Source organism: Drosophila hydei, unplaced genomic scaffold (genome assembly GCF_003285905.1).
Source record: "Drosophila hydei strain 15085-1641.00,03,60 unplaced genomic scaffold, DhydRS2 tig00000250-arrow-arrow-pilon, whole genome shotgun sequence".
Classification (NCBI taxonomy): Eukaryota; Metazoa; Arthropoda; class Insecta; order Diptera; family Drosophilidae; genus Drosophila; species Drosophila hydei.
The window spans coordinates 1,214,644-1,242,452 of NW_022045696.1; the positions used below are offsets into that span (position 1 = coordinate 1,214,644).

General features: G+C 39.8%; 1 protein-coding gene across 3 annotated transcripts; it reads left to right on the plus strand.

Moving 5' to 3' along the window:
• Window positions 1-27,016, plus strand: LOC111604743 (UNC93-like protein). Of its 3 annotated transcripts, none has more exons than XM_023322917.2 (6): window positions 1-573; window positions 19,438-19,636; window positions 24,210-24,344; window positions 24,418-24,823; window positions 24,906-25,759; window positions 25,843-27,016. In XM_023322917.2, the coding sequence occupies exons 2-6, from the start codon at window positions 19,589-19,591 to the stop codon at window positions 26,020-26,022; spliced, it is 1,623 nt and encodes a 540-aa protein (XP_023178685.1). In that variant the 5' UTR covers window positions 1-573; window positions 19,438-19,588; the 3' UTR covers window positions 26,023-27,016. The 3 variants fall into 3 exon arrangements, with proteins under 3 accessions (XP_023178685.1, XP_023178686.1, XP_023178687.1); XM_023322918.2 differs by lacking the exon at window positions 1-573 and adding an exon at window positions 803-999; XM_023322919.2 differs by lacking the exon at window positions 1-573 and adding an exon at window positions 8,764-8,853.
• The last annotated feature ends 793 nt before the right edge of the window (window positions 27,017-27,809 follow it).

Here is a 27,809-nt window from a genome sequence, read left to right on the forward strand (position 1 = left end):
AAAAAAATAAAAATAATAATTTCAACTAGATTATCAATTTTTTGTTCGGTTTTCATCAGTTTTTGAACGACTGAAAGATCAGTAAAAAAAACTTTTGCTTGTCCTGCGCAATCGTAATCGATCAAAAGACACACACTTAAAGGAAAAATATTTTGATATAATTTTTTTTTGCAATTAAAAATTTGGAAAAATTTAACGGAAATGTAAGCTATTCGCCCCCGCCAACCGAGCAGCGCTTCCTATAAATTAAGAACAATTTTCTCCGCCGCAAACGCACAAAAAAAAGAAAACACAAAACTTAACAGCAACAAAGATTACATAACATTTTGACTACAAGTACAAAATTACACATTAAAAAGTACCATAAATAACTCTTATAAAAAGACAAACGATCAACAGCCGTTTAACACTAAAAAACAAACCATAAATCCCAAAAGCCAAATCAAGACGGAAGTGTAAATTTTTTTTTGCGCAAAGCGGCGCATCCTGTTTGAGCACACACACCGAGGCAGAGGCAGAAACAGAAACGCAATTGGCTGGCGCTCTCGCATACGTATAAGAGCTGTGCAAACGGTAAGTTGTGTACTGTAAATGCGATTACATTAAATTTTAACTTAAGCATAAATAGCAGACAGAACTAACATGCTGGTATAAGAGTGTAACATAGCTCGAATTTGAGTGCAAAAAGTGCATGTGTACAGTATAAGATCGCTGTATAAGAGACATTTGGGCAGTTGCGAGCAGGCAAAAGGGGGACAGTCGGCCAAAGCGAAACCAGAAAGCACAAATAAACAAAAACAAACAAATATTGCATAGTGTGTTTTAGTAACAGAAACCATAAATAACGCGTCTCACACTCAAGTCGCAGCACATACATATATGATCAAACAGTTCTAATGAAAGCCAGACCAGCCACCCCCACCACACCACATCGCGCACAATGGGCACGGCAAGGGCGGGCCCAGCAGCGAGTGCAGTGCCAGTCGTAAACAAAAAACCGTTAAGTACAATAGAAAAAAACAAAATAAAATATATATATATAAAATATAAAGATGTAAAAAATACATTGCAAATCTACATGCCCAAAACTAAAGAGGGTATAAAAAGGGTATATATATATATATATATACATCAGTGTATGTGCGTGTATATATATGTACGTATGTGGGGCATGCTGCCAATCAAGCGAGAGGCGTTTAATTGACAGCTGGGCTTAGACACAAAGACGCCGCATTTGGCAATCGTTAAATCAAGCGCAAGAGCTAACAATCTTAATATTAATAATAATAATAATAATAATAATAGCCATCATAATAGTAATAATAGCAAAAATACTCGCCTTTGCAATTAACAAGCGGCGGAGGCAGCGAATCTATAGCCCATTGCCCAAATGCGGACAGGTGACGCGCAACGGAGCAGCGCTGGCCGCATCCGAATTCGAATGCGAATACGTATTCGAATGCGAATGCGAATCTGAATCCCAATGCGAGTGCGGAGTATCTTATGGATATGTCCGCTGCTAGATCGTTGGCATGCGCGGCTGCATGAGCTGTCGCTTGGTTATTTAAGCGCTCGGCGCACATGCGCAGCTTATCAATGCCTCAGCTTGGGCCAGATGTATCCACAAAAACAGCGTCCAACTCCACAGCCAAAAGCCAAAAACAAAAAACGAAAACAAAACATCATACAAAATCCAAAACTACACAAAACAAAAATCAGCATAGAAAACTTTCACTGCTGACGACGTTCCAGTTTCAATTTCAGTTTTAGTTTCAGTTTCTGTTCGAGTTTGGATTTCAGTTTTCGATTAGCCCAAAGATGCGACACTAAACCCAAAAGTCCAATTGGCATTTGCATACCCTGTAAAGTATACGAGAATTACCTATAAGGACTGCAGTCTAGAAGCCATCAAATATGATATATATGGCACATAGTATCCATACAGCTGTGTATATATATGTAATAAATATATATAAATACATATTCCTGATCAGAATCGATCTAGATATATATATCGATCTATATATATATATGTAATAAATATATACAAATAAATATACCTGATCAGAATCGATCTAGATATATATATCGATCTATATATATATATATATGTAATAAATATATACAAATAAATATACCTGATCAGAATCGATCTAGCGCTGTCCAAAGTATAGATCCCGCTTTCAACTAATCGATAACTTATCGTTATCGAACTTCAGTTATTAATTCATCGCTCTTACGTCTTTCAAGCTAGAATCCTCAAATTTAGAACTTACTTCCATAGATGACTGATGCAATTTTGATTTTTGTTAGATTGCACATGGGATGGGGCGAGGGTATGTGCCAGTCGAGCACACCCGACTAGAACAGAGCTTGCTGTAATCGTGGTGAAATGTATGTGATGTGTGAAATCTGAAGCTGCACTTGATCTTTTCTATAAGCCCCATCAGCTCTCTAAGCGTTAAAGCCTTTTATCTTCTGTGTTTATTTCTGTTTTTTAAGCTTGTGAAGTTTCGAGCGGATTTCCGCCGATGTAAATTGTTCACTTCCAAGACAATTTACATAAATACTCTGGCGATAACAAATCATCTAAAACAACACACAAAGTTCTAATTAAATGTTAGTTACGACTGCAGCAGCAGAGCAAAAAAACTAATTTGCATTTTTTGGAGAGCGTCTAAAAGGTGAGAAAATTATTGCTACGGCGATTGCGATTGCAAATGCCGACTGTTCGAATCAAGTGCCTGCTTGAGTGGAAAATCAATGCACTTCCGCAAAATGGTCAAACATACACACACACACACACACCTGCACACACACAGATACAGATACATAGCTGCAGATACTTGCTGACAGCTTGAGATACTCACACGAAGATACAAACAGCAGCGGGGCAAACAAAACTATTTGACGAGCGCGCAAACTTTTTAATTATTTATAGCAGCTGCGACGCGAGCAGCGGCGCCACTGCTGCGCTGGCAGCGACGCGACATTCGCTCTGCGCACTGCATTAAATAAGTTAATAATTGTCCAACTGTAAACAGTTATGTAACAATCAATATATTGCGCAGAAATATAATATATTTAAATATACACTTTGACGTAATAAAAAAGCAATAATAATACGGTATATGGATGCATGTGGCAGTATTGGATATCGTTTCAAATATCTCAAAATAATTCGGAATATCTTAATTAAAAAATAATTGAATAAGACAAAAATAGAATAAATAGTAATAATAATAATTAAATAATAAAGTAATATTAAGAAGAAGATTTAATTTTAATGAGTTAAATATTCCTCTCTCTTTCTTATTTTGCCATTAATTTGAGAATGCAGTGTTGTATAACAAGTGACATTTCAGTCAAAATTAGCCAACCAAACGAAGTCTGAATAGTGTTATACAGCACTTAACAGTGTTATACAGCAATTGCGTTGTATAAAAGTATCAGAAGTGTTCTTCACAGAGAGAAGCTACTTCTCGTGTCAGTGTTGTATAACAGTTGAAGAAGTTAGTGCTAAGAGTTGTTAATGTATAACTCTGCTTATATTTTTATTAGTCTAAATTGGTCATCTTAAAGAAAGTATTTTATACAATAGTGTTATACAGCTGCAGTGTTGTATAACAGTTCAATAATTGCTGTTAACATGGAGCATTGTTAGCGCAAAACTCTATATTTAATAAGCTATAAGCTATTGGAAAAACATTTCATTTAATACTGTTATACAGTAACTGTGTTGTATAACAGTTCAAGAATTTTTCTATAGAAATGAGTATGAACAGCTTACTTAAGGAAAATAATTCATATTACAGTGTTATACAAATACAGTGTTGTATAACAGTTCAAGAATTTAACGTTCTGTTTTCTTAATATAAAGATCTGCTAATAGTTTGCATAGAGAAATAAGTATGAATAGCTTACTTAAGGAAATTAGTTCATTTAACACTGTATACCAGTGTTCTCTAGCTCTAGTGTTGTATAACAGTTCAATAAGTGCTGTTAAGTCAGTATTGTTCCTATTCTCTCAAGAAAAAGCAGCCTGCCAGAGCTTGGAGCTCACTAAAACCGGCAGAGCAGTGTTCTGCACTAACAGTGTTGTATAACAGTGAAATAATTGCAAGTCCTATGGCTTCCTAGATCGTCCAGGGTATCTTTCAGCCAGGCATTTGGGCTCACCTGCTGCCGTTTGCCACTCTTGACAAATTTGCAAACATTTCAAATTTTTCAATTAAATTTTCCCCGTTTTCTTTTCCTTTTTTTGGTGACTTTTTGATAATGAGCATTTTAATTAAAGCACATATAACTAAATCAAACTGATATATACATATCTGATATATATGTATATGTGATATAGCTGCTATAAATAAATGCACATAATGCAGCGTGTTGTGCCTTTGCCTTTGCCCTTGCTTTTGCTTTTGCTTTTGGTGCATTTATTTCTTTATATTGCTGCTTATTGCACATAAAAATAACTTTCGCCCTTTGTTGCTGTTTGTTGTTGTTTGCCTTTTGTTGTTATTAATTTTTGTGCACATTTTGCGCAATTTCTTGACAACGACGCCGACTCCTTTGCACTGTTTGTCGCTGATGACGTGTTGCGGCGGCTGCGGCGGCTGCTGCTGCTGCTGCTGCTGATGATAATGATATTTTGTTGGGGCTTGTTATCGCAGCTATCGTTTGCACAATGCTGACGAGCAGCGGCTGGCAGATTGACTTTATTACTCATACGCCATGTGCGCCTGCGCCAGCATCAGCAGCGCCGCGCTGGTACGGCAGGTGCCAAACAAGCGTACAAATATTTGGACATGCCCGATAATATAATTTGCAAATAATTTATGCAGCCAAGCAGCCAAGCAGCCAGCCAGTCACTCAATCAGCCAGCAGCAGTAACAACAACTAAGCATTTCTTTTAGCAGCTAGCATGTTATCACTTAATTAGAAGTCGCATGTTGCCAATTGATATGCCTTGGAAATCGGGCAACGTCGTGCATATCTGTGACACGAAAAAAAAGAGAAAAATAAATCAATGAAATCATATTATGTCTGACAGACAGTTAATTTGCATGTCAAACAAGCCCGATAAGAGCGAGAGCTGACAACAACTTAAAAGCTAATCAGTCTAGGGAGAGAGCGAGGTAGTGAGAGGTATGCAAACATAGCTGTGGCTGTGGCTGTGGCAGTGGCTGTGGCTGTGGCTGGCTAAATATAAAAGGTTTCAGCCTTAAGTTGCGACACTTCAGCCTTTACACTCGAACACTTCAGCCTGTCAATTGATGTCCCAATCATTTAAACTTATCAGTTTGACGAGCACAAGTGTGCCCGAGTGCTTCCAATAGTAGTTCCATTCAAACTATGCACTGAGAGAAAAGCAAAGTGCAGAGAACCTCTCTAAAGCGTGGACCATACATTCAGATTCATCTGATTTATCACATATATATATTTCGATATAGGCCCAAAGCAATTGCTATTTTGTTGACTAGTGTACGCTAGTGCTGCAGCTGCTGGCTGGCATTTCGGGACTCTTTGGGCTCAGATTGCATAAGCCACAAGCAACAAGCCACAAGCAACAAACAACAAGCGGCAGCAGCAGCCCTCATCGAAAACTTGTTTTAATTTACTTCGTTTATATTAAAGCATATTTGTTGTATTGTTTTTTGTCTTTTGGTTTTTTCTTTTTGGTTTTTTCCTTTTCGTTTTGTTTTCTTTGTAAACGAAATTAACATGAAATGCGAACGCGAACGCGAAGGCGAAGGCGAAGGCGAGCGCGACCTTAGAATGGAATTCAAGGCGCTCGGAAAAACGTCGAGCTTGGTAATTTTCCACAGCTGAGCAGCCAGTGTGTGTGCTCTCTTTCTTGGGGTCACGGCTTTCACCTCAAGCACAGTCAGAGGGAGAGGGGATGGGGGGGAGGGAGGCAGAGCCACAGCAGCAGTGACGCTGACATTGTGCATGATAATGGTGTTGATGTGCCTGTTGATGATGTTTGTGATAAGAGCTAGCCGCATTTACGGGCCAAACTTTTATTGTTATTTATAGCCAAATAATTGTCGCCGTCGACGATAAGACGCCGCGTGGCCCCAGGCCGCATGACTGGCCAAAGATGGTGGCGGCAACTGCCACGTTTCAGCTGCAAAACGAAGATCACTTTGCACCCAGTGGAAATCGGAGCCTGATAAGACGGCTCGCATTTCATAACAGTTACAGCTATGGCGCCCCATTAGTCAGACAGTGGCAGACAGCAAACACCAAGTGCCTTCCCCAGAACAATATTTAGTTATTTATTCAAAATGATAACTGGTGTGAATGAATCTCACGCAGTCACGCAGCTGATGAGTCACGTATTTGTCTTTGCGCCTGACATTCGAATCAAAGCTAGACCCAATTCTATTTGCACTGAAATGGGAAAAGAAGAGGCATTAACTATAGATAGATATAGCTGAATGTATCAATTAGCAGTTCAGACTTAGCATATGCTCGTTAACATTTGCTGCTTAACATGCACTTCTTAGCATTGACTGCTTAACATGCTCTCTTTAACTTGCACTGCTAACCATACGCTCCTTAAGATTGGCTTCTTAACATTGGCTCCTTAACATAGGCTGCCTAACATAGACTCCTTAATATAGGCTCCTTAACCAGTGGATCTAAACATATGCTTCTTAACATACTTTCTTTAACATAAGCTCCTTTAGCATACACTGCTTAACATAAGCTCCTTAACATTCACTTCTTAACATAGGCATCTTAACATAGGGCCCTGAACATAGGCTCATGAACATAAGCTCCTTAGCATAGGCTGCCTAACATAGACTCTTTAACATAGGCTCCTTAACATAGGCTTCATAACATAGGGCCCTGAACATAGGTCCCTTAACATAGACTCTTTAACATAAGCTCCCTAACTTAGGCCCCTTAACATACGCTCCCTAACAGACACTCCCTAACATAACTAGCTCCACAGCCTGAGCTGAACAGCTTTCCATTTGCAGTCTCAGCCTGAGCTTCAGCCTCAATTCGAAATACGAAATTAGATATTTTGTGCACACTTGACACATGTTATATATAATATGTATTGCTGTTGTTATTATGGACCCATTTTGGATGCTTTTTTTTTTGTTCGAATTATAAACTACGCATAAGAGGCGTGGGCTCTATCGAATTGGGCTTTTCCCGAGCAACACATAACAGGGCTGTAGTTAGCACCTGTGTGGCTGAGTCGTTTGTTGGGCTAGCTCATTAGCATCACTCGGAATTGACAGTTTCTTAACAAACGAGACGCCAATGAGAGGGCAGAAAAGCTGAAAATCATCATAAAAGTCAACTGAAGCCGATATGAAACGTAGCGCAAACGAAATTGTTGCCTGAGCAAACAAACACTTAATGACCAGCCATAATAAACGACTTAAGAACTCGCTGTAACAAAAGGTATTTCAAATTTGATTAATTTGCATTGAGAAAAATATGAGAAAATAACAACAACGGCAACGGCTAAGGCAACGGCGTAAGACGTAAAAAGCTAAATTCAAGAGCTTTAAATTGCCAAATCCCGGATAGGCAACAGGTGGCAATATGACAAGGCACTTCCCAAGTGCGCTCTGAGATCATGTACACACACACACACAGAGACAGACAGACAGACAGATATGTGTGTGTGTATATAAATAGACAGATATTGTTAGCTAAGCCCAGCCCCATAATCAGAGCCAACTGTCGAGAACACTTATCAGAGCGAACGCGGCCAAATCCAAAGATTCTTTCTAAGTCTACAACTGCGCAAACAGTCAGCCAGCCAGCCAGCCAGCCAAGTTAGCCCAGAGAGATATATGTCACTTTTTTCTGTTTTTTGGCCAAGCTGAAACTCAAATAAAGCGTAAACCTTGACGCGACTAATCGACGGATGAGCGAAAAAGCCAAGAAAAATAAAATAAAATATATTTTATGTACAGAGACCAAAAAAAAACAAAACAATGAAATGGAAAAAAAAATGTGGAAAAAACAACAAACTGGGCTAAGCAAAGAAAACGGAGGCTAAAATAATAATTTTAAGGCGGGCGGCTTGTCGCGGTTTTTTCTGTTGCTCTCCTTCTCTCATAAATAATATGCTATTTAAGCAATTATTCCTACGATTGCTCTTCAAATTAAGCCCGCTGATCATAAAAAAGGCAACAAAAAAATAAATAAAATAAAATAAAATCTAGAAACAAACAGAACAAAATAATAAATAAAAAGTTGGAACACAAAAGCGGAAGTGATAAAAAAAGGCAGCAGCACAACAAAAAATCTATATATAAAAAAAAGAATAATAATAAAAATAATAATAAAAAAGAGAAAAAGGAAAAGGAAAATTAAAAACAAATTGATTCGCATCGAACGCGAGTCGCAAACTCAAATAAATTGTAATTGAAATTGGAATTGGAATTGAAATTGAAATTAAAGCTCATTGCAATAGTTCGTGTTTGTTTAGAACTTTGTAAAGTTTTGTTAATATTATTTATTGTTGTTGTTATTGTTGTTGTTGCTGATGTTGCTGCTGTTGCCACTAATTGCATTCTAATCGGCGACGAAGGTCTCGGTCTCGGTCTCGGCCGCGATGGCGGTCGCAGTCGCAGTCTGGCAGTAGTACAAAAACAAGCACACACACACACACACACAGAGACTCACACGGACAGAGACAGTGGCGCACTGAGCGAAATAGATAGAGAGACAGTGGGACAGTCAGTTAGACGAGAATGCTAAAAACTGCAACAAAAACAAAATTCATTCGTTCAGTTTGCGCTGTGGAAAGCAGTTGGCCAAGACGCATCTCAGCAGCTCAGCAACTCTGACTGACCACAGCAAAGCGGCCATACGGTGCGTATGTGTAATGTGCATGCACACATGCTTACATACATGCATGCATACAAACGAGCATATGTATATGTGCATAGACCTCTATGGCATATATGTGTGTGTGTGTGTGCGCGCGCGTGTGTGTGTGTGTGTGTGTGTGCACATTGGTAAATTGAGGTTTGTGGCATGTTTTACATTTGTTTCCTTTCTCCCACATTGTGCACCCGCGTTGTTGCTCGTCGTCTCTTTCGTGTCATGTTCCTTTGCATAGCGAGCATAGCGGGCCCACAGAGCGTATGCGCAATGCACTTGCCCTAAGCAGAACGCGGCGCTGTCCTCTCGCCTGGCGGCGGGCCAAAGCCAAAAACGAAAATTCTTCTAGTATTTATTTTGATGCCTTGTTGATAAAAGTCATTGGGCTAGCCACACACACACACACACACACACACACACACTTGTGTACATATATATAATATTATTTGAGCATTGAACTAGACACAATTTTACACAGTTTCACAAGTGCAAGTGTAGTAAATTCAGGCGCAAGCATAAATCAAATCTATTTTTAACAAATATCAAAATAAAAAAAGAGCAAAAAAATACAAGAAAATTCCAAATTTGAATAAATTAAAAGAGTTTATTGAACTTCAGCAATAACAATTATTAAATTGACAACAATATAAAATTCATAGATATATATAATTATAAGTTGTTGTTGTTGCTGTTGTTGCTGCTGCTGCTGTTGAATTATGAACATTAATTTGCAGTTGGCTTTAGCTTGTGGCTAATTATGGGGCTTTTGGCCCATTGACTATAAAGGCGACAGTTTGAGCCATAAATACATTTGGCCAATGGCCATCGATCTGAACAGGGGGCGAAAGGGTGCGAACTTGCCATGCGACAACAACAACAACAACAACAACAACAACAGCAACTCTAACAATAGTTTAACTACGCTGAGAATTGGCTGCTGGGAGCGACTCTTTGGATCTGAGCCATTTGCATTGTGTTAACAAAATCAGCAACAAAAACATACCAAAAAAAAAAATGGGAAAACTAAAACAACAAACTTTGGGCGCAAATTACAGAAAAATTAACACGCAACTGTGCACACAATAATCGTATTAATAATAAACATATATATATAGAGAGAGATATATATGCATATGTAATGCCAGTAAATACATGATTTCATATTAATTTATATATATATATATATATTTATTTATATATATATGTATTCATGTATTATTATATGGCTGCGGGCATGCGAAAAGCTCTCGGCTTTTCCAGAGCCAAATCGCTTGTTCTGTGCTTTCCGTTCTCGTTCTTTGGGCCTGGCGACAAATGCTTCGAGTGCTTCGCGTGACTGTCAAGCCATAAACTACACACACACACCATTGTAATCCCTAGTCATATATACGTATATTGAATGTTAACTTTTATGGGCCTGAACTGAAATCACAGCTTAATCAAATTTAAATTGATTGATTCACCTGCTATAATGATTAGCTCAAGTCAACTGTAAATCGTGCGCTGCTTATCGCTGCACAGCACTTGCCAATAACAAGCACACGTGATAAGCCAGCGATAGTTAACGATAGTTACTGCGCTGTCAAACATGACTAAGAGGCTCATCTGATAGATAATGCCAACGAGTTTGACAATATCCGGAGAACACGTTTTCTCTTTCGTTACGTTAAATGGCAAATATATATATATATATAGATAAATATATATGTATATATATATATATATATATATATATATAGAGCAGTGTTCAGTGCCGCCCGCAACATTGTAAGCAGTTGCTTTCATTGTATAATCAATTATTTAATATAAAAAGTGCAAAAATTACGTATACGTATATGTATACGTATACGTAATTTGAGCGATTTATTGATTGCAGTCAATTTTGATACCCTTGTGGCAGAGTACTGTCATTTTATAGGCCAGCAGCTACTGCTATATACATATATATACTTGATCAATGGCAAGAGTCGACGCGAAGTCTCTGCCTTCGGGGCTGGTTCGCAAAACTTTGCTGTGATCTGGTCTAAGTTAGAGTATCTGAGCTTCGTTCAGCTGCTCTTACTGCGTCTCTCGTGTCGTTGTGCATTTAATTAAAAATTGACTACGAAATATTTGACAGCAAATAACAACGTAGAGAACGCTACGAATTTTCAAGTAGCGCGCCTAATGAAATGAAATCAGCAGCTAAAAATGTTGGCTAAAAATAGTCGAATACCTGGACAGCAAGTCAGTAGCCAACTCACCACAGAGAGAGAGAGAGAGAGGGAGGGAGAGGCAGCTAGACACGTGACTGATGAATAGGAACTTGAACAAGCTCCAATTGATGTGAAGATGTTTGAAATCTGATTACTGTCGCAGCCCGAAATAACTGATGTTATCAGCCAGTATATATTATGTAGACAGTATATAACTGTACCACCAGAAATGTCGTTTAAGCCAAGCATTCATTTGCCATTTAACAGCTGTCAACAGCTGCCCGCTGTGTGGGCTATTTATAGATGTTCACTTACAGTTAGCACTCGCTCTCGACTTGACAGTATCAAATGTATATATACATATATATAGATATATATGCAATAAAGACACGAGGGTTCAAGTTCGCCTCCATAGAGCGAGAGTGAGTCAGGCATTGGGTCGTTGCGCTTCATTAGTAAGTCAATCTCGAGTTGATTACAGCAATTATTTGATTAATAGTGCTAATCGACGCGGCTATAATTCATAATTATGACACTCCACAGCATTTCCGCACGATAAGCGCTGGCTGTGTAAATGGAGAGCAATGCAAATCGAAAGCAGTTGGATTGAAGGACTCGACAAATTGGGCTAAGCTCAGCAGCTGCGGCCAGAGCACGTATACGCAGTGTTGCCAGCTCAGTCGAGACTTGGCTTGTGGCAAGGCGCTGCACTGAAGCCAGAGCTGGGCTAACTGGGTCAGCTTGGCTCGGCTTCTGGCCGATCGCTGACAAGCGAACACGCATAAGTGGCCGCTGCGCTTGGCGTGAAGCTCTTCAGGGTTGTTGCCCTGTGGAGCCGCAACTTTCGGAGCACTCGAAGCCCATACAGCTGTTAAGTGCGCTACCCTTCAACTCGACTCGACGTCGTCTCGACTCGATTCTCGTTTGTTGACACAAATGGGCGCATGTTTGTCGATCGACTCACAGCAGTGCTGCTCGCGCTCTGAGCCAACAGCCGCCCTGCAGGGTTGCCACCTCCTGCAGCTAAATTGCAATCATAGCTCGTTAAGGCAGAGACCCGCGGCGCATCGCTAACGAATTACATTTGCCTTCCCAATAATTTGGCCCAATCGCCGCTTAATCATAATATTTATGATCTGCGACAAATCACAGCGCATAATCACGCGCTAATAACTGGCCACGGGGCGATAGATTCGATAAGGCCCCACCTCCTCCCGCTGCCCCTTGCTGGCTGCCTGGCTGAGCCATTGACGCTTTCAACTTTACTGCCAAGTGCTAACCATATGTCCAATTTTCTTCCCCTTATGCACACACACAGGCACACAGCCAGACACCCACACACCCACACGGCATTATATATTTATTGCATATGTATTTCGAATGGGTTTCAGATTTGTTTATGGGTTCGCCGTGCGCCTGTGCTTATTAATTAGAATTTATGACTGTCAACTGCACGACCGCCCAGTGACAATAAATAGCCATTAGATACTTACGTTCTTGACGGTCTTGCCGGACGACAATCTTATCGGCATATGGAACCCCAGAATGCCTGAGTAGCTGAGCTTTTAGCCGGCCCGGACCCTATGTCATATATACACTTGACGAAATTGCCCTCAAAATACTCTTCCCGATCCTTTGCTTGAGCTGTCTCTCCATGGGATTCCACGTAAAAGCTGAAAACATTTGCCAATTCCGTTTAAAGCTAACGGATTTAAAATTAGGTTACTTCAGCCAGCTCTTAAAATACTCAGAAATATCTTTCAGTGTACTGACTTATAAGGGCCGGCACACGCCCAGCTAATTTTGTTGAGCTTCAACACAGAACTGAAGTTCCGACTGTTCTAGACTTGTGTGGGGGGAACTCAAAAGCGCCGATGCTCTTCGTAATCTTTGAGTGGTTTCTGTGCTCCAGCCGTGGCAGCTAGCCCCAAACTCGAGCTCCGCCCGCCGCACCCGCCTGCACTGCTCGCAGGCTTCGCTGTTTGATTATTTACAGTTAGCTGTTCACACTTCCAGCTAACGATAGATAGATAACCTTGTCCATTTAACTCTTGGGGCGGTCTTGGATCGTCCGTTTGTGATTACGCGAACAGCAACAGCTACAACAATAACTGCAGCAGCAGCAGCAGCAGCAGCAGCAGCAGCGACAGCGACAGCGACTACGCCGACTGCGACGCCCGCCACTAATCACTCCAATTAGCTAGAAAGTGTTTTTCGTTTAAAATTCGCACGTTGTCGCAGTTTCTTGGCATTGTACTGTGAGGCAGTCAGCCAGGCAGACACTTGGCCAGCGTCAGATTGAGAGCCAGCAACCCGAAGCGGCCAACAGGAGCATCCAGGAGCATCCGGCCTAATCATTGTTTTTTCTGTGATAGTGTGAGTGTGTTAACTACCATTCGATACAAGTGTCAACTCGCCTATATATGTGTAGCACAAGTTATAACACTTCAATGTATAACAATTGCAAAACAGCTCGCGTCGTACGCGCCAAATTCAAAATGCAAAGCAGCTAGATCAAAACAAAGCCCAAAACTCGAGACTTTTGTCGAAATACACAAAAAAAACTGAAAATAAATTGAAAAACAAACGAAAAAGAAATAAAAGAAAAACAACACTCAATGAGTGTATGTACGTTAAAGAGCCAAAAACAAAAAAAAAAACAGAAACTAAGCAAACAGTGTCACTAAAGCAATAACAACGAATACTGATTACTCTTCAGGCTTTCAATTCAAGCTGGCTGCAGGCGAGAGTTCAAGTTGTCAAAAATTAAAAGTGAAAAAGCAACGTTTTTGAATAGCGATTCTTTGGTCTATTCACGACTTTTGCAATACGAATGCATAGAGATCAAGGTTGCTGAAACCTGTCTTCAGCCGAACCGATTTCAAGCCGCAATTCTAATTAATTTTTCGCTATAAAGCCTAGCATCAAACCTCACAGAGTTCAAAAACAAATTTGAGAGCTCATCTGAATCATATTCTACTTCAAAAGTTTCATTTACAAAGCATCGATAAAAGAAGACATTTGCATATATCATTAAATATAATGTTGATATATTCAAATATTTAATATTTCAATTGACTTCACACGAATACAAAAAGAGCATTCAGGATGCATGCACACTTCGCTGACCTGCTTTGGGTGGTGCTTCCAGTAATTTTTATCTTCATTTGGCTCACAATTTTTTTTACCGTTATTATTTTCGAAAGGCCTGTTAGAGTGTGCCCGTTCAGTTGTTATTGTAAAGGGCAAAGGCAGCGTCAGCAGCAGCCTCGCTTTGCCAGTGAATAAAACAAAAAGGAACAACAACAACAACCACAACTGCAAATAAAAACTTTTGCTTTTTCAACACTCTTCTTTCTGCTATATTTTTATTAGTCTCTTTTGCTCTTAGTATTCGTTTATGCATTTGTGTGCGGCACATGCCAAAGCCAAAGCCAAAGCATGGCAACTTAAGGCCCAATCTGTATTGTGTGTGCGCACACGGATAATGCAGATTACACACATTCGCTGCGGCCCGTTCAATGTTTTCTGTCTCTTTGCATATTTTCAAATTTCTGCATAAATACAGTGAAGGCCAAACTAGTAGCCTGCTTGTCAATTTGATATGTTAGCATAGGAATTCGTTACTTCGTATTTCGTAATATATAAATGGCAATGCTAAAAATTACTGAAACGGTTAACTAAATAGTCATGTGTTAAATTGTGTTTAACTCTATATATTTGTGGTAAAATATAATTTTCTAAATATTTGAATCAATTAATCAAGAAATTTTTGGCTTTCTCGTTCTGTTTGTTGCATTGTAATAGTAAAATCTGTGCTTCCCCACTATTTTGGCCACCAGTGTTTGGTCATTCATTCATTTGTCTATTTTCATGGGTTTCATGTAATTGGGCAATGTGAATGCTCGCGCACACGAAAATGGCCAAAAGACAAAATGTAGTGTGGCTAAATTTATTCAAAACAAATCGACAATCGAAACAACAACAACAAAAGTGTAGCAATCTAGGCAGTCAACTCAATAATGTAGAAACGTCGCATACTTAGAATAATAATTATGTATATTATAAATAATAATAATAATAATAATAATAATGCCGTTAAAGTATGTATGTAGTGGGGTGTGCGAGAGGCGACTGGCGCGTGTCTGACCAAAAGAAAAATACATTTAAAAGTAATAAAAATAATAATAGAAAAAAAAACAGTAACGAACAAAATATTGCCCCACACGCAGCAGCCATAATAAAGCAAAATAGATTACAATTAAAAAAAAAGAAAAAAATCACGCAGACACAAATGAAGAAAATGGCCCATAATTGTCCCATTTTTGGCAGCGGCTCAATTGAATTGTTATGCCCACACATACACACACACACAAACACCCACACACAGAGACACGACTGTTGCTTTTGCAATACAAATTCCCTGTTTACCCCATTGTGCGGTTCACTGTATAATTAGCCAGCAGCAAACTGCAATGTGATCGACGCGTGCGCCCGAAGCCAGGCGAAAAACGCCAAAGGCCGGCAACCGCAAAAGCCGCAATAAAATACCAGAAATTACAATATCAATCGCACAGTATGTCTAAGTGTGCCCAGCCCCACACGTGCGCCACGTCCTCAGGCCAGCATCGGCAGTGTGACTGGTTGATACCCTGTAAACTGTGCAAGTGGCAATTGCTTCTAATAACTGGCTGCCAGAGGTGAAAGGTTCTCTGTACGCACTGTGTGCTGTGTGCTTGTGCAAGCTATCTTAACTTGTAGTCTATATAGACTTGTCCTGTTACACATACATACATATATACTGACTAATGGTATTTATGGTACGGTCTCATTTCTCGCTATTTCTCTTATTTTTCTAGTCTCTTATATTTTCTCGCATCCTTATATACTTAAAAGCACTTTATGGTATCTGAGCTGCTCTTCGTTCCGCTCTTCCTCTCTCTCTCTCATTCTCTGTTCTTCTGTGCACTCTCATATCCACTTTACAGTATGCTTTCTGTATTCCCCTTGCTCCTTTTCTCTATATCTTCCTCTCTTTCTTTCGCTCTCTTTCTCCCTGTCTCATTCTCTCTTCCTCTTTCAGTTTATTTTTTATCTCTCTCTCTCTCTCTGCTGTCGTCTAACATACCCTTCACTTCATCAATTCCCATTTATCTTGTAATACTCTTCATCTCTGCCGTTAAAGGCGACTTAGCATAGGGTAAACAGGTAGAGCTAGTGGCGCTTGAGAGTTTCGTTAATTCCCCTAACCACACTGACGTCAGCAGCAACATCATCATCGTGATCAGTGGCTGCTGTTTGTGTGTGCTTTGTTGTTGCAAGTTCTGTGTGTTGTTGTTGCTGCTGTAGCATGTATTATTATTAATATTATTGTTATTATTGTTATTATTAATAGCCAGTTTCCCTTTGAGTCCACATTCTTTTTTCGCACGCGCTTTTTCGACCAGCGGCTCTGGGCGATAGCCGTGCACGTTTATTGCGCCGTAAGCAGGCACCAAATTTGAATTTTCGTTAGCTTGGCCCGTACGCATTAACCGATTCGCAATTAGATAGAGAAGGAGACTCTGTTCAATGCATGCTAGCGAAAATAATACATTTGTAGATATTCTCAACAGAATCTAATGAATAAAAATAATAATAAAAGTGACCCCAGCCCCAGCCCCATCCCCAGCCCCAGCTCCTTGGAAATGGTAATTGTATCCAGCGGGAGCACACACAGATGCCGTATAATAATTTTTAATAGTTTAATACCTATTCCACAGCTAGCTAACCGTACGCGAGCCTGCATCTGGCACCCGGGAATCACGTGTGTGTGCGATTTTCAGCACATTTTATAAATTCTGTTACCAACATTACGGACACAGCTAAGTTGACATTTACAAAACGGAACGGAGTTCTGCCACATACCACTCGAAGGCTCAGCTCACCTGCCAAGCTTTGAGCTGGCCAATCGCTGTGATCTGAGCTGAAGAGTTAACATTGGCTTTAACAGCATGCAATGTCAATGGAATGAACTGTTGGCCACTTTAACATTTACGTAAAGTCAGCTTAACACTAACATGTTACCAGCGCGTTAACATTCTGTTACAATTCCTTCACGTGCATGGCTAAGCGTACTGAGCTGAGCTGAAGAGCTAACATTGATTTAAAAGCATGTAATTGTTGGCCAGTTTGACCTTAACAGAGCTGAAGTTATTACCGAATGTTAACATTCAATGCAGCGAGTTAACATGATGTTAAAATGCCTTAATTTACATGCAGTTTCACATTGATGTGACTTCATTAACAGCGCTGTTCAGCTTAACATTCTGTTACGATGCCTTCATTTACATGCAACTCTTTAGCTCTCGCTCGTTTGCCTTGTCTATTTTCGTCTCATCGCAGCTGGGAAAAGACAGAAAAAACCTGTACCTGCTCAAAGCGCAGATTTTACCAATTTACCAATTTACACATTTACGAATTTACGAATTTACCTGTGCCCGATCCAGTCGCAGCTCCCCAGTGGCCCCAACAGACAAAGCGAAAAGCGAAAAGCGAAAAGTGTCGCTGATTCTATGAGTCGCTACGACTCGTCTCGAGCTCTTCCTCTTCTTCAGTGTCTGCCTTTTGCGTTTTTAGCATACATAAATATTAATTTTTTGTTAACAAATTATAAAGCGGCGAGCTATGGCGAGCTGCGGCGCGCCTCGTCTTATTAAAAGCCATAAGCTGGAGCATTTTTATGTTAATTTCGGCAATATTTTTTTTTTGTTTTTTATTCATCTTTCTTTTCTTTATTGCTAGTTGTTATTTTGTTTTAAGAATATATCTATGCCATCTTTTATACGTGCCATATAAGTGCTTGGCTCGCTGCTTATCGCTTCATTGAAGCGACGAGCGAAGCCTTATGCTCTGCCCGGGGCTAATTGCGTATGCGCCGTACTAATATGCAATTAATTGATGTGTGCCTGCCCACCTGTCCAACTGTTCACCTGTTCACCTGGTCTACAGGTACACACACACACACACACACATTTAAAGCTCGCAAAAAAAAAGAAAGAAAAAACAACGTCAAGCAGGAAACATGAACTTGAACTGGCGCGATCAGCAGCTAATTACAGCAGCAGCAGCAGAACAATGGCAAAATGTTAGACAGATTATGGGAATATGAATATGAATATATATGTATATATACACACATACGCACCTACATACAAGCATCTATTCATATCCACGTATAATGGAGCCGAGCTGGATACAATGGAGTCGCTATATGCATCACGTATGCAAATAATTGATTTTAATTAGCGGTCCTCCATGGTCACTTAGTTCCGGGTTCCAGCGTATTAGTAGCTCATTAAAAGCATGTGCAAGCTACCATGTTTGTTCTAATGCCGATCAGTGTCTGGTTTTACACTACTTGTGATGCCATCGAAATTCATAATAATTAAGGCCATTTCATGGTCACTCACTGGCTCACTCACCTGCTCGATTCGAGCCAGTGTATAGCTGCCTACTAGCTTACTAGGGTCCGCATCATAGGCCGCATCTGTGCCTGATCTATAAATAGTTCTCAAATTGAGTTAAGCCAAATCAAGTGAAATCTTTTGGGTCAATTCAACAATCCGAACCCGAAACCGACACCGATTTCAACTGCCAATGGGCATATCAATCACATACCGAAAATTAAGTGAAATATAGTATAAAGTATACAGCTCACACACACACACGCACACACACACACAGCAGGTCGTCACAGTTGACAGCTAGTCTATCACAAACAAAAAAAAAAAAAACTGTTTGCCGAACCAAAAACAAAATAAATTCAATCCAATCAAATTATATCATTTGTCTACGAAAATCCCAGCAACAGCAACAACAACAACAACGACAACGCCAACAATTATGGCCACAATTTCAATAATGAAAAATCTGCCAGCTAATGTCTCTCGTTTGTGTTGCTAATAATAAACAATATTATTATTGTTATTGTTATTGTTATTGTCATTGTTGTGCTTATAGTAATACACATGCCATGGCGCACTTATTTCGTATAAACTAATATATATATGCCTCATATATATATATATATATATATGTATCGGATTATATGTCTATGCCTCTATATAACAGCTCGTGCTTGGCTTATTATTGCCCATCTCAATGGCTGCTTGTAATATGTTTTCAATTTAAATAATAATCATATATCATATAGCATACAAACATATATATATACATACATATACATATATATATATATATATATTTATATATCTGTATGCTTTGTGCAACACGTGATCTTTTTGCCCGTTTTGGCTTGACTTTGTCTCGCAAATCGCTTTATAATTGCCTAATGGATTCTATTCAACATCTTCTTTTCTCGTTCTTCTCATTACAGCAAACATTTGAGCCGTCTAATTGATTAGCAAGCTCCCCACCTCTGTCTCTCTATTCATCTCTCTGACTCTGACTCTGACTCTGACGGCGAGCCCAACCAAATCTAAGCGCAAGCCACATCGCAGTACTCAGAGTACACAAAGCCAGCCAAGATGACTGGTTTCACCAACGCCGGCTTCGAGAACGATGAGCCCGTCAAGGTGAGTGCTAAGCATGTCGATCCCAAAGGTGTCCAAAGCAAGAACGCCTAGAAGTCCATTAGAAATTGATTTCACTTTCCTCTTGATTGTATCTCAAACCAAATTCGAATCGTAGATAGATAGATCAAAGTTTTGAGAGCACCTCGAATATTAAATGATATACATAGATAAGATTTGGCTTTGACACAGATAGATATATAGAGATATAGATATATGATACATGATACATCATATAGATGCATGAGATATAGATAGAGATGATATAGCTAGAAATTATATAGATAGATACCATATAGATAGAGATGTTGCAGATAGAAATCATATAGATAGATATCATGCAGTTAGATATAATATGAATAGATATCTCACAGATAGATCTGACGTAAGTAGCCGTGATATAGACAGATATGATGGATTGGAAAACAAAAGTAAACGTCTAATAAGACAGATAGTTCGAGCTGTACTAGATATACGTGATCTTAAAGCAATGCTAATCTGTTCTGACAGGCGATATAGATAATGAGGGTGAACGTTAAATATCCGGCTTACAGGCCTTCACAAAAGTCAATGTACGCAATGTAAAAAAAAATATGGAAATAAATCTGAAAACGTGAAGCCTTTCGCATTAGATACAACGAGAAGTAGTTAAGTGATTTGAAGCGAATGCATATTTTGACCTATTGTTTATAACTGCCAGATCGTTAAGATATATATATGTATATCTATATATATATCTATATATATCTATATATATCTATATATATCTATATATATATATATGTCTCATGTAAGTATCAATTGCACAGCGCTAAACAAGTTTGCAACAAAGATTACAATGTAATCCTATTCATATGCATAAACGTATCAAGATATATATAAGTATATGTTTACATATATATATACTTGTTGGAATGTAATAGAAATCAAGTTTCGTGAAAATCAGCTGTAAGACTGGTTCATATATAGAACAGCATTGTATCGACTGTAAGAATAGAAGCTAATCAAAATTCCTAGAGCAGACTGTAATAATGGCTAAGATCATTCACATATATATATATATATATATATATATATATGCAAATTAAATTATCTATTATATTACAATAAATTGATTAGCCTTCGCCATGAAATCATGTTTTATAATTAACTAATTTATGATGTGCCCCAAAAAAAAAAAAAAAAAAAACAAGAGACAGAAAAATAATATTCATAAAAAAGATATATAATAAAGAAGGAAGTATTCAAAAGCAGCTCACCTCTCACATGCTCATGTGCATATATATATATATATATATATATATATATATATACATATATATATATATATATGTGTCTGATCACGGGATGCTGGTGATTATGAATGATGATCTGACGAGCAGGGAGCTTTGCGGGCTCTGCAATGAAGTGGGCACTCCTACCTACAAAAAAGCGTATAAAATAAATTTCACCTCAAGAAGCGAGACCCACGCGAAAACAAGCCAGGCCAAAAAGAAATGTGACAGCAGAAAGCGCTTAAAAGCCAAAGCCAAAGACAAACACGATACGAATGCGAATACGAATACGAATATGCATACTCGATAACTATATATACATATATATATATATATAAATTTGTATATACATTTTGTGGCTTGTCCTAATTGATGCGGAGCTAGATATGTCTGCCGTATAGTGTCGAATCTTATTGCACAATTGGTTTCACAATAATAAATATTGCTCATTTATAATTGTAATCTTGTAAGGCAAGCAGCAGTGGCAGCGGCAGCGGCAACAGCCACCAGCCACCAGCCACCAGCCACCCATTGCCACAGCATCCAATGTGCCCAATAGCCCGCAGCCAGTTCCAAGTGCTCGGGTCGCAGTGAGAACGCTCAATGGTAAACCCGTTTTTTGGTGCCACGTTAAGAAACCAGAGAATCAGGCAGCAAATAACCAAAACTCAATAACAAATACAAATTTATGTAAAGTCAAGTCAAGTCAATGTAAAAAAGAAATATAGCGACAGAGCGACGGAGCGACGAAGCGACGAAGCGACAGAGCGGGCAGGCTGAAAGCCAAAAAGCAAACACGAAACGTGCCGAGTTTAAAAATAAAACAACGCAAATCTCGTGCGCCGCTGTGCGCCGCTCTACACGCTTCTCACTGCCACAAGGCGTGCCGCCGCCGCAGCCGCCGCCGCCGCCGCCAGCGTGGTCAGGCATGTAACTGGTTTCCATAGCTAGCCCGACGCAGAGACTGTTTTGCTGCTTTGCTCTCTTTGTCATATCGTATGGTATTTTATGCATGTTTCGCACTTGCCACACGATTATTGTTATTGCGCTGAACGCTGACCGCTGCTCGCGATTCGGATTTGGATTGAAATTGAATTAATGAATATTATTATCAAGCTGCATACTCGCCTATGCACACACACACACATATATTTATATACATATATTTTAGTTTGTTTGCCTGCCTAGCTGTGTGCATGGCCGTTTTCTAGGCAAATTGGACGCAGCGCCACCTGCCGTCAGCTACAGACGTCAGCTGTTTTGCACGAGCCGCCGCGAGCGAGCGAGCGAGCGCAGACAACAGCGTTTACAGTTAAAGCGAATTAACTGTCGACTACTTTTTATTTATAACACATTCAAGTATCTCGCAAGCCGATTCTATTTTGCAAATTTTCTTGAGCCGATCAAATATTTTCGATACATTCAACTGGCAAATACCCTTTAAAAAGCAGCAGCTAGACGAGGTGCCAATGGCAATTACTTATAGAACTCAAGCGAAGCAAATATATTTATATATATAGTATATATATATATATATATACTAGCAAAATTTTCTCTCGCCCATATATATATATATATATATATTTATATAGATATATACATTTTTAGTAGAGCTTTAGAGCTGGCTGTTCAATGTCCACTTAGCCACTGACACCTGCGGCGTATGAGTAATATTTTGCCAATTGCATTCGTCTGGGCCGCATTGACGTGGCCACGCGTTGTTGTTGTTATTGCTGCTGCTGTCGCTTTTTGGTTTATTTATTTTTATTTTTTTTCTTGTTGTTGTTGTTTATATTTGTGTGTTGGTCGCCAAAAACTTGTTTGTGTTGTACTTTTTTTGTGTTTTTAGTACCTAATTAAATGCAATTTTGTTTCGTTAATGCCAACAAAAGTCACACACACACACAGACTAGACAGCACTAAGATTCATAATAATAATAATAATAATATTAATAGTACCACTAGCAGCCAGAGCAACTCACTTAGTTACAAAAAAAAAAAACGTTTTAGATGATTTTTTTATTTGTTTTTTTTTTCGGTTTTTTTTATATTGATAAGGTCGGGGAATTTTTGCTGCCCAATGATTTGCATACAAACAAAACGAGATACAGCCCACCTTCACTTGTCTACCAAGACCTAAGGCCCCCCTCACACACACACACACACACACACGTGTGTGAACCAAGTGAGCTTTATGCCATAATATTTAAACTACTTACATACGATATTGTTGTAAAGAAACAACTGTAATCAATTCAAGCTTGCATAACGCTACTTGTTGTTGTTGTTGTTGTTGTTGCTGCTGTTAGCCACCTAATTGGCCAGGGGACGTGGACCCAACGCCAACAGCGGCTCCGTTAAATGCCAATTACAGTTTTGTGCCTCCCAAAAGCAAAAAAAAAAGATATATATATCGATATATATATATATAAGACTTTACGTAAATTGCGTTAGCGCTGCAAATCGCCCCCGCGCTGCCCGAGCGCGCTGTAACCTTCTGAGCGGTTGCGGCAGCGCATGCAAAATCACCAAACAGTTTCGATATATTTTTAGATACATAAATATATATATATATATATATATGTGTGTGTGTGTGTGTGTGTGGATGGAGATATTTTGGGGCAGTTCTACGACCGTGCCCAGTTATCTGGCAGGTGCCTTGCGCATTTTTTATGACCATTTAAAGGCCGCGTCGCGCATGCGCAATGCAAAGCGCGCAACAAACGCGCGCAAAACGCGCCCGAAACGCGAGCAAAACGCGCGCGTTCACGCATTTCATTTTAGAAACTAAAAGCGTAAACGCGCCAGCACATAAATAATGAATGAACCAACTGGCATAAGCTGCAGCTCAAATACCCTGCACAGCCACACGCACACGCATGCATACCCTATAAATATATATGGATGCGCTGCAGGGGGTTCCACGTGGCGCGTAAACAATGCGACAATTTGTCTAGAAATTAATCAAATTCCGCGAAAGCCATTAGCCATGATAAATGATTCAAGCGAGATGATGTTCCAGGAATGAGCTAGAAGAAGACCTGACAGCAGATGAGTTTATATAAAGCCGCAAAAGTAATTGTTAAATTGATAAGCAACAAATGATTAGCATAATAATTAGCCAGTTAGTTAGTTAGTCAGCTAGTATATATATTATCTAATTCAGTGAAATGTAGAATAGGAATTCCTTTCCGACTTGGCCACTCGCACCACCCGCACCACCCACCCGCCAGCCAGTTCACTTTTATTAATCTTTTCTCTGTTTTTTTTTTTTTTATTTTGTTTTTCATTTTTATTTTTAGCCAAAAGCTGGTTTCGAGCCAGACACCGCCTCGCTGCGAGAGAAAGTTGTGCTGAATCCGGCCGAGAAATGGCGCATTTTAAAGAATATCTCAATCATCTCGATCGCCTTCATGGTGCAGTTCACTGCGTTTCAGGTGAGAGAGCGTCGGCGTCGGCGTCGGCGTCCGGCATTGGGCATAGACTAATTGGCGTTTCGCTTGTATTTAGGGCACGGCCAATCTGCAATCCTCGATCAACTCCAAGGATGGACTTGGCACAGTGTCGCTCAGTGCCATCTATGCGGCGCTGGTTGTCTCTTGCATCTTCCTGCCCACGCTGATCATTCGGAAGCTGACGGTTAAATGGACGCTCGTTTGCAGCATGCTCTGCTATGCGCCGTACATTGCCTTCCAGCTGTTCCCGCGCTTCTACACCCTCGTGCCGGCTGGCATTCTGGTGGGTATGGGGGCGGCGCCGATGTGGGCGTCCAAGGCCACATATCTGACACAGGTTGGGCAGGTGTATGCTAAGATAACTGAACAAGCTGTCGATGCCATTATTGTGCGCTTCTTTGGCTTCTTCTTCCTCGCCTGGCAATCCGCCGAGCTCTGGGGCAATCTCATCTCCAGCTTGGGTAAGTTCACGGCAAGCGCATGAGACGCACGATCCCCTAACGATCCCCACCCTCTCTGCCTCTCTCTCTCCCCGCATTGCAGTTCTGTCGAGCGGCGCACATGGTGGCGGCAGCAGTGCCAATTCCACAATCAGTGAGGAGGATTTGCAGTATTGCGGTGCCAACTTCTGCACCACCGGCAACGGCGGCCATGGTAACCTGGAGCGGCCGCCAGAGAACGAGATCTTCGAGATCTCCATGATCTACCTGTCGTGCATTGTGGCCGCCGTTTGCATCATCGCCTTCTTCCTGGACCCCCTCAAGCGCTACGGTGAGAAGCGCAAGGGCTCCAACTCGGCCGCGGAGCTGTCCGGCCTCCAGCTGTTGTCGGCCACGTTCCGCCAGATGAAGAAACCAAATCTTCAACTGCTCATACCGATCACCATCTTCATTGGCATGGAGCAGGCCTTCATTGGCGCCGACTTCACCCAGGCCTATGTCGCCTGCGCTTTGGGCGTGCATCAGATTGGCTTCGTCATGATCTGCTTTGGCGTCGTCAACGCTCTCTGCTCCATACTCTTTGGCTCCGTGATGAAGTATATCGGTCGCCTGCCCATCATTGTGCTGGGCGCCGTCGTTCACTTCACGCTCATCTCCGTCGAGCTCTTCTGGCGGCCCAATCCCGAGAATCCGCTCATCTTCTACGCCATGTCCGGCCTGTGGGGTGTCGGCGATGCCGTCTGGCAGACGCAGATCAACGGTCTCTACGGCCTGCTCTTCAGGCGAAACAAGGAGGCTGCCTTCTCGAACTATCGCCTCTGGGAGTCGGCCGGCTTCGTCATCGCCTATGCCTATGCCACAACGCTCTGCACCCGCATGAAGCTCTACATTCTGCTGGCTGTCCTGACGCTCGGCTGCATTGGCTATGTCATTGTGGAGATTCTGTACAGAAAGAAGGTGGGTTGAGGTCCAGCGCGACTCTGTGACCTGTTGCACCACATAGACACTTATTTTAATGGAACTTCTTTTGTATTCTGCAGCAACGCAAGATCAAGAAGCAGGAGAAGATCGAGGCGGCCGAGAAGGAGAAGGAGGCTGCGGCTGCTGCGGCAGCTGCTGCAGCTGCCGCCGAGGCAAATGTTGGCTTCGGCGACGCCGTCGAGGAGACCGATGATGAGCTGGACGATCTCGAGGAAGACATTGTAGTCACGCGCCTGTAATAATCGTCATTTGTTAATTGTTGTACGTTCTTTTTGTTTATTTTCGCCGACGACGACGTCGTTGCGGCTGCAACAGCTCCAACTGTTAACGCTTAACAGTGCGCAATTCTGTTAATCAAACACGAGTGCAAAAATGTTAAACATAGATTCAAATACACAGACACCGACCAACACCAACACCAACACCGGCACACACAAACACACACACATACACAAACACTGTTGCATAACTGCAGGCGCACACATTTCGTCGGCCCATCGACGACGCGTCCGAGCACTTTGTCGTTGAAGTTGTCGTAGTACTTAGTACATTCCCCTTCCCAATCCATTCAATACAAAAGGCCAACAAACTGGCAGAAGCGCACACACACACACACCAGTGCCTCTATATAAATACATAAATGTTTGTGTGTGCGTGGGCGTGTGCGTGTGCGTGTCTCCTGCACAAGTTTAGTTTGTACATATTCAAAAAATGAGAGCCGCCTGCAAGCTTATAGCAATTGACGACAGAGGGCGTCTTTAACATTACATAGTGTGAATATCAGGCAACGGTGTGTTAGTTTAATGTAAGAAAGAGAGAGAGAGAGAGAGAAAGAGTCCGCACAAACACACACACACGCACACACATGCACAAGCACCACGCACACTGACAACATGCTGCAACAGTATGTGTGTCAATATGCCTATTAAATTGTTATTTTATTTTAAATACTAGCATTAAATCAATATATATATACAAATTTTTTTAAATATTTTTTTTGCTTATATACAAAACTACAAGAAAACAATCAAACAAACAACAAAACGTGATAATCAGCCACACTCACAACGCACACAAGCACACGCACACGCACAAACACAGACACACACATAGACACGAGTGCACACAGTCACAAAATAGTCAAATTTCTAAACTAAACTAAAAACTGGCCGCGAAAACTAATGTTAAACATAATTATTACTTATAAGCAGTCGAAAAAGAAAAAAAACAACAAAACATATGAAATATATATATATATATTTAATTATAAATATATATATATTTATAAATATATATATATATTATGAGTATGGAAAGCAAGCGATTAAAACAAATTTGATAAATGCATAAGCAAAAAATATAGCATGCAAAATGATAAATACATTTTTTGCTCAGTATTATGTTTTAAACTATATTTAAGCGAGTTATTGTTCCCTGTTTTTTTTTTATTTAACACATTTTTCTTTTCAAAAAAAAAAAAAAAAAACAAAAATGAAAGACAAAAGAGAAACAAAAAAAAAAACAAAATTATATACACATATATGTCTAAAAACATATATAAACATATATATATATATAAAATTGAGGAGAAAAAAAATCATTTCGTGTTGGCAAAACATTATGAAAAAAAAAACAAAAACAAAAGCAAAAAATTTTTAAACAAACTCCCTTCGATCGCAATTATTATTATTTTAATAATGTTGCATAAACACAATATAAAAACTTTTTTTTTTCGTTTTATTTAAAAGTTTTACGCAAATATAATCAATGTAAAAACAAAAATACACAAAAAAAAAAACAAACAAAAACAAAACAAAAAACAAAAAAATTATAAATAATGCATACAATTTCTTTTTTTTTTTTTGCCTAGTTAAATAAGTAGTTCATTATATTATGTAAAATATAAAAATAAATAAATGAATATAAATATTTTAAATGCGCTGCGTTATTATTTTAATTTTTATAATTTTAATTTTCCAGATTTCAGATGACAAAATTTGTTCACAGTTAAAATCGATTATTATCG

What these genes read in the sequence shown, in the direction of transcription:
- LOC111604743 (XM_023322917.2), top strand. Translation starts at nt 19,589, where the DNA reads ATGACTGGTTTCACCAACGCCGGCTTCGAGAACGATGAGCCCGTCAAG. An exon ending in CAATCTCATCTCCAGCTTGG is followed by an intron (nt 24,824 to 24,905) that starts GTAAGTTCACGG and finishes CCCGCATTGCAG; the next exon opens with TTCTGTCGAGCGGCGCACAT. An exon ending in AGATTCTGTACAGAAAGAAG is followed by an intron (nt 25,760 to 25,842) that starts GTGGGTTGAGGT and finishes TGTATTCTGCAG; the next exon opens with CAACGCAAGATCAAGAAGCA.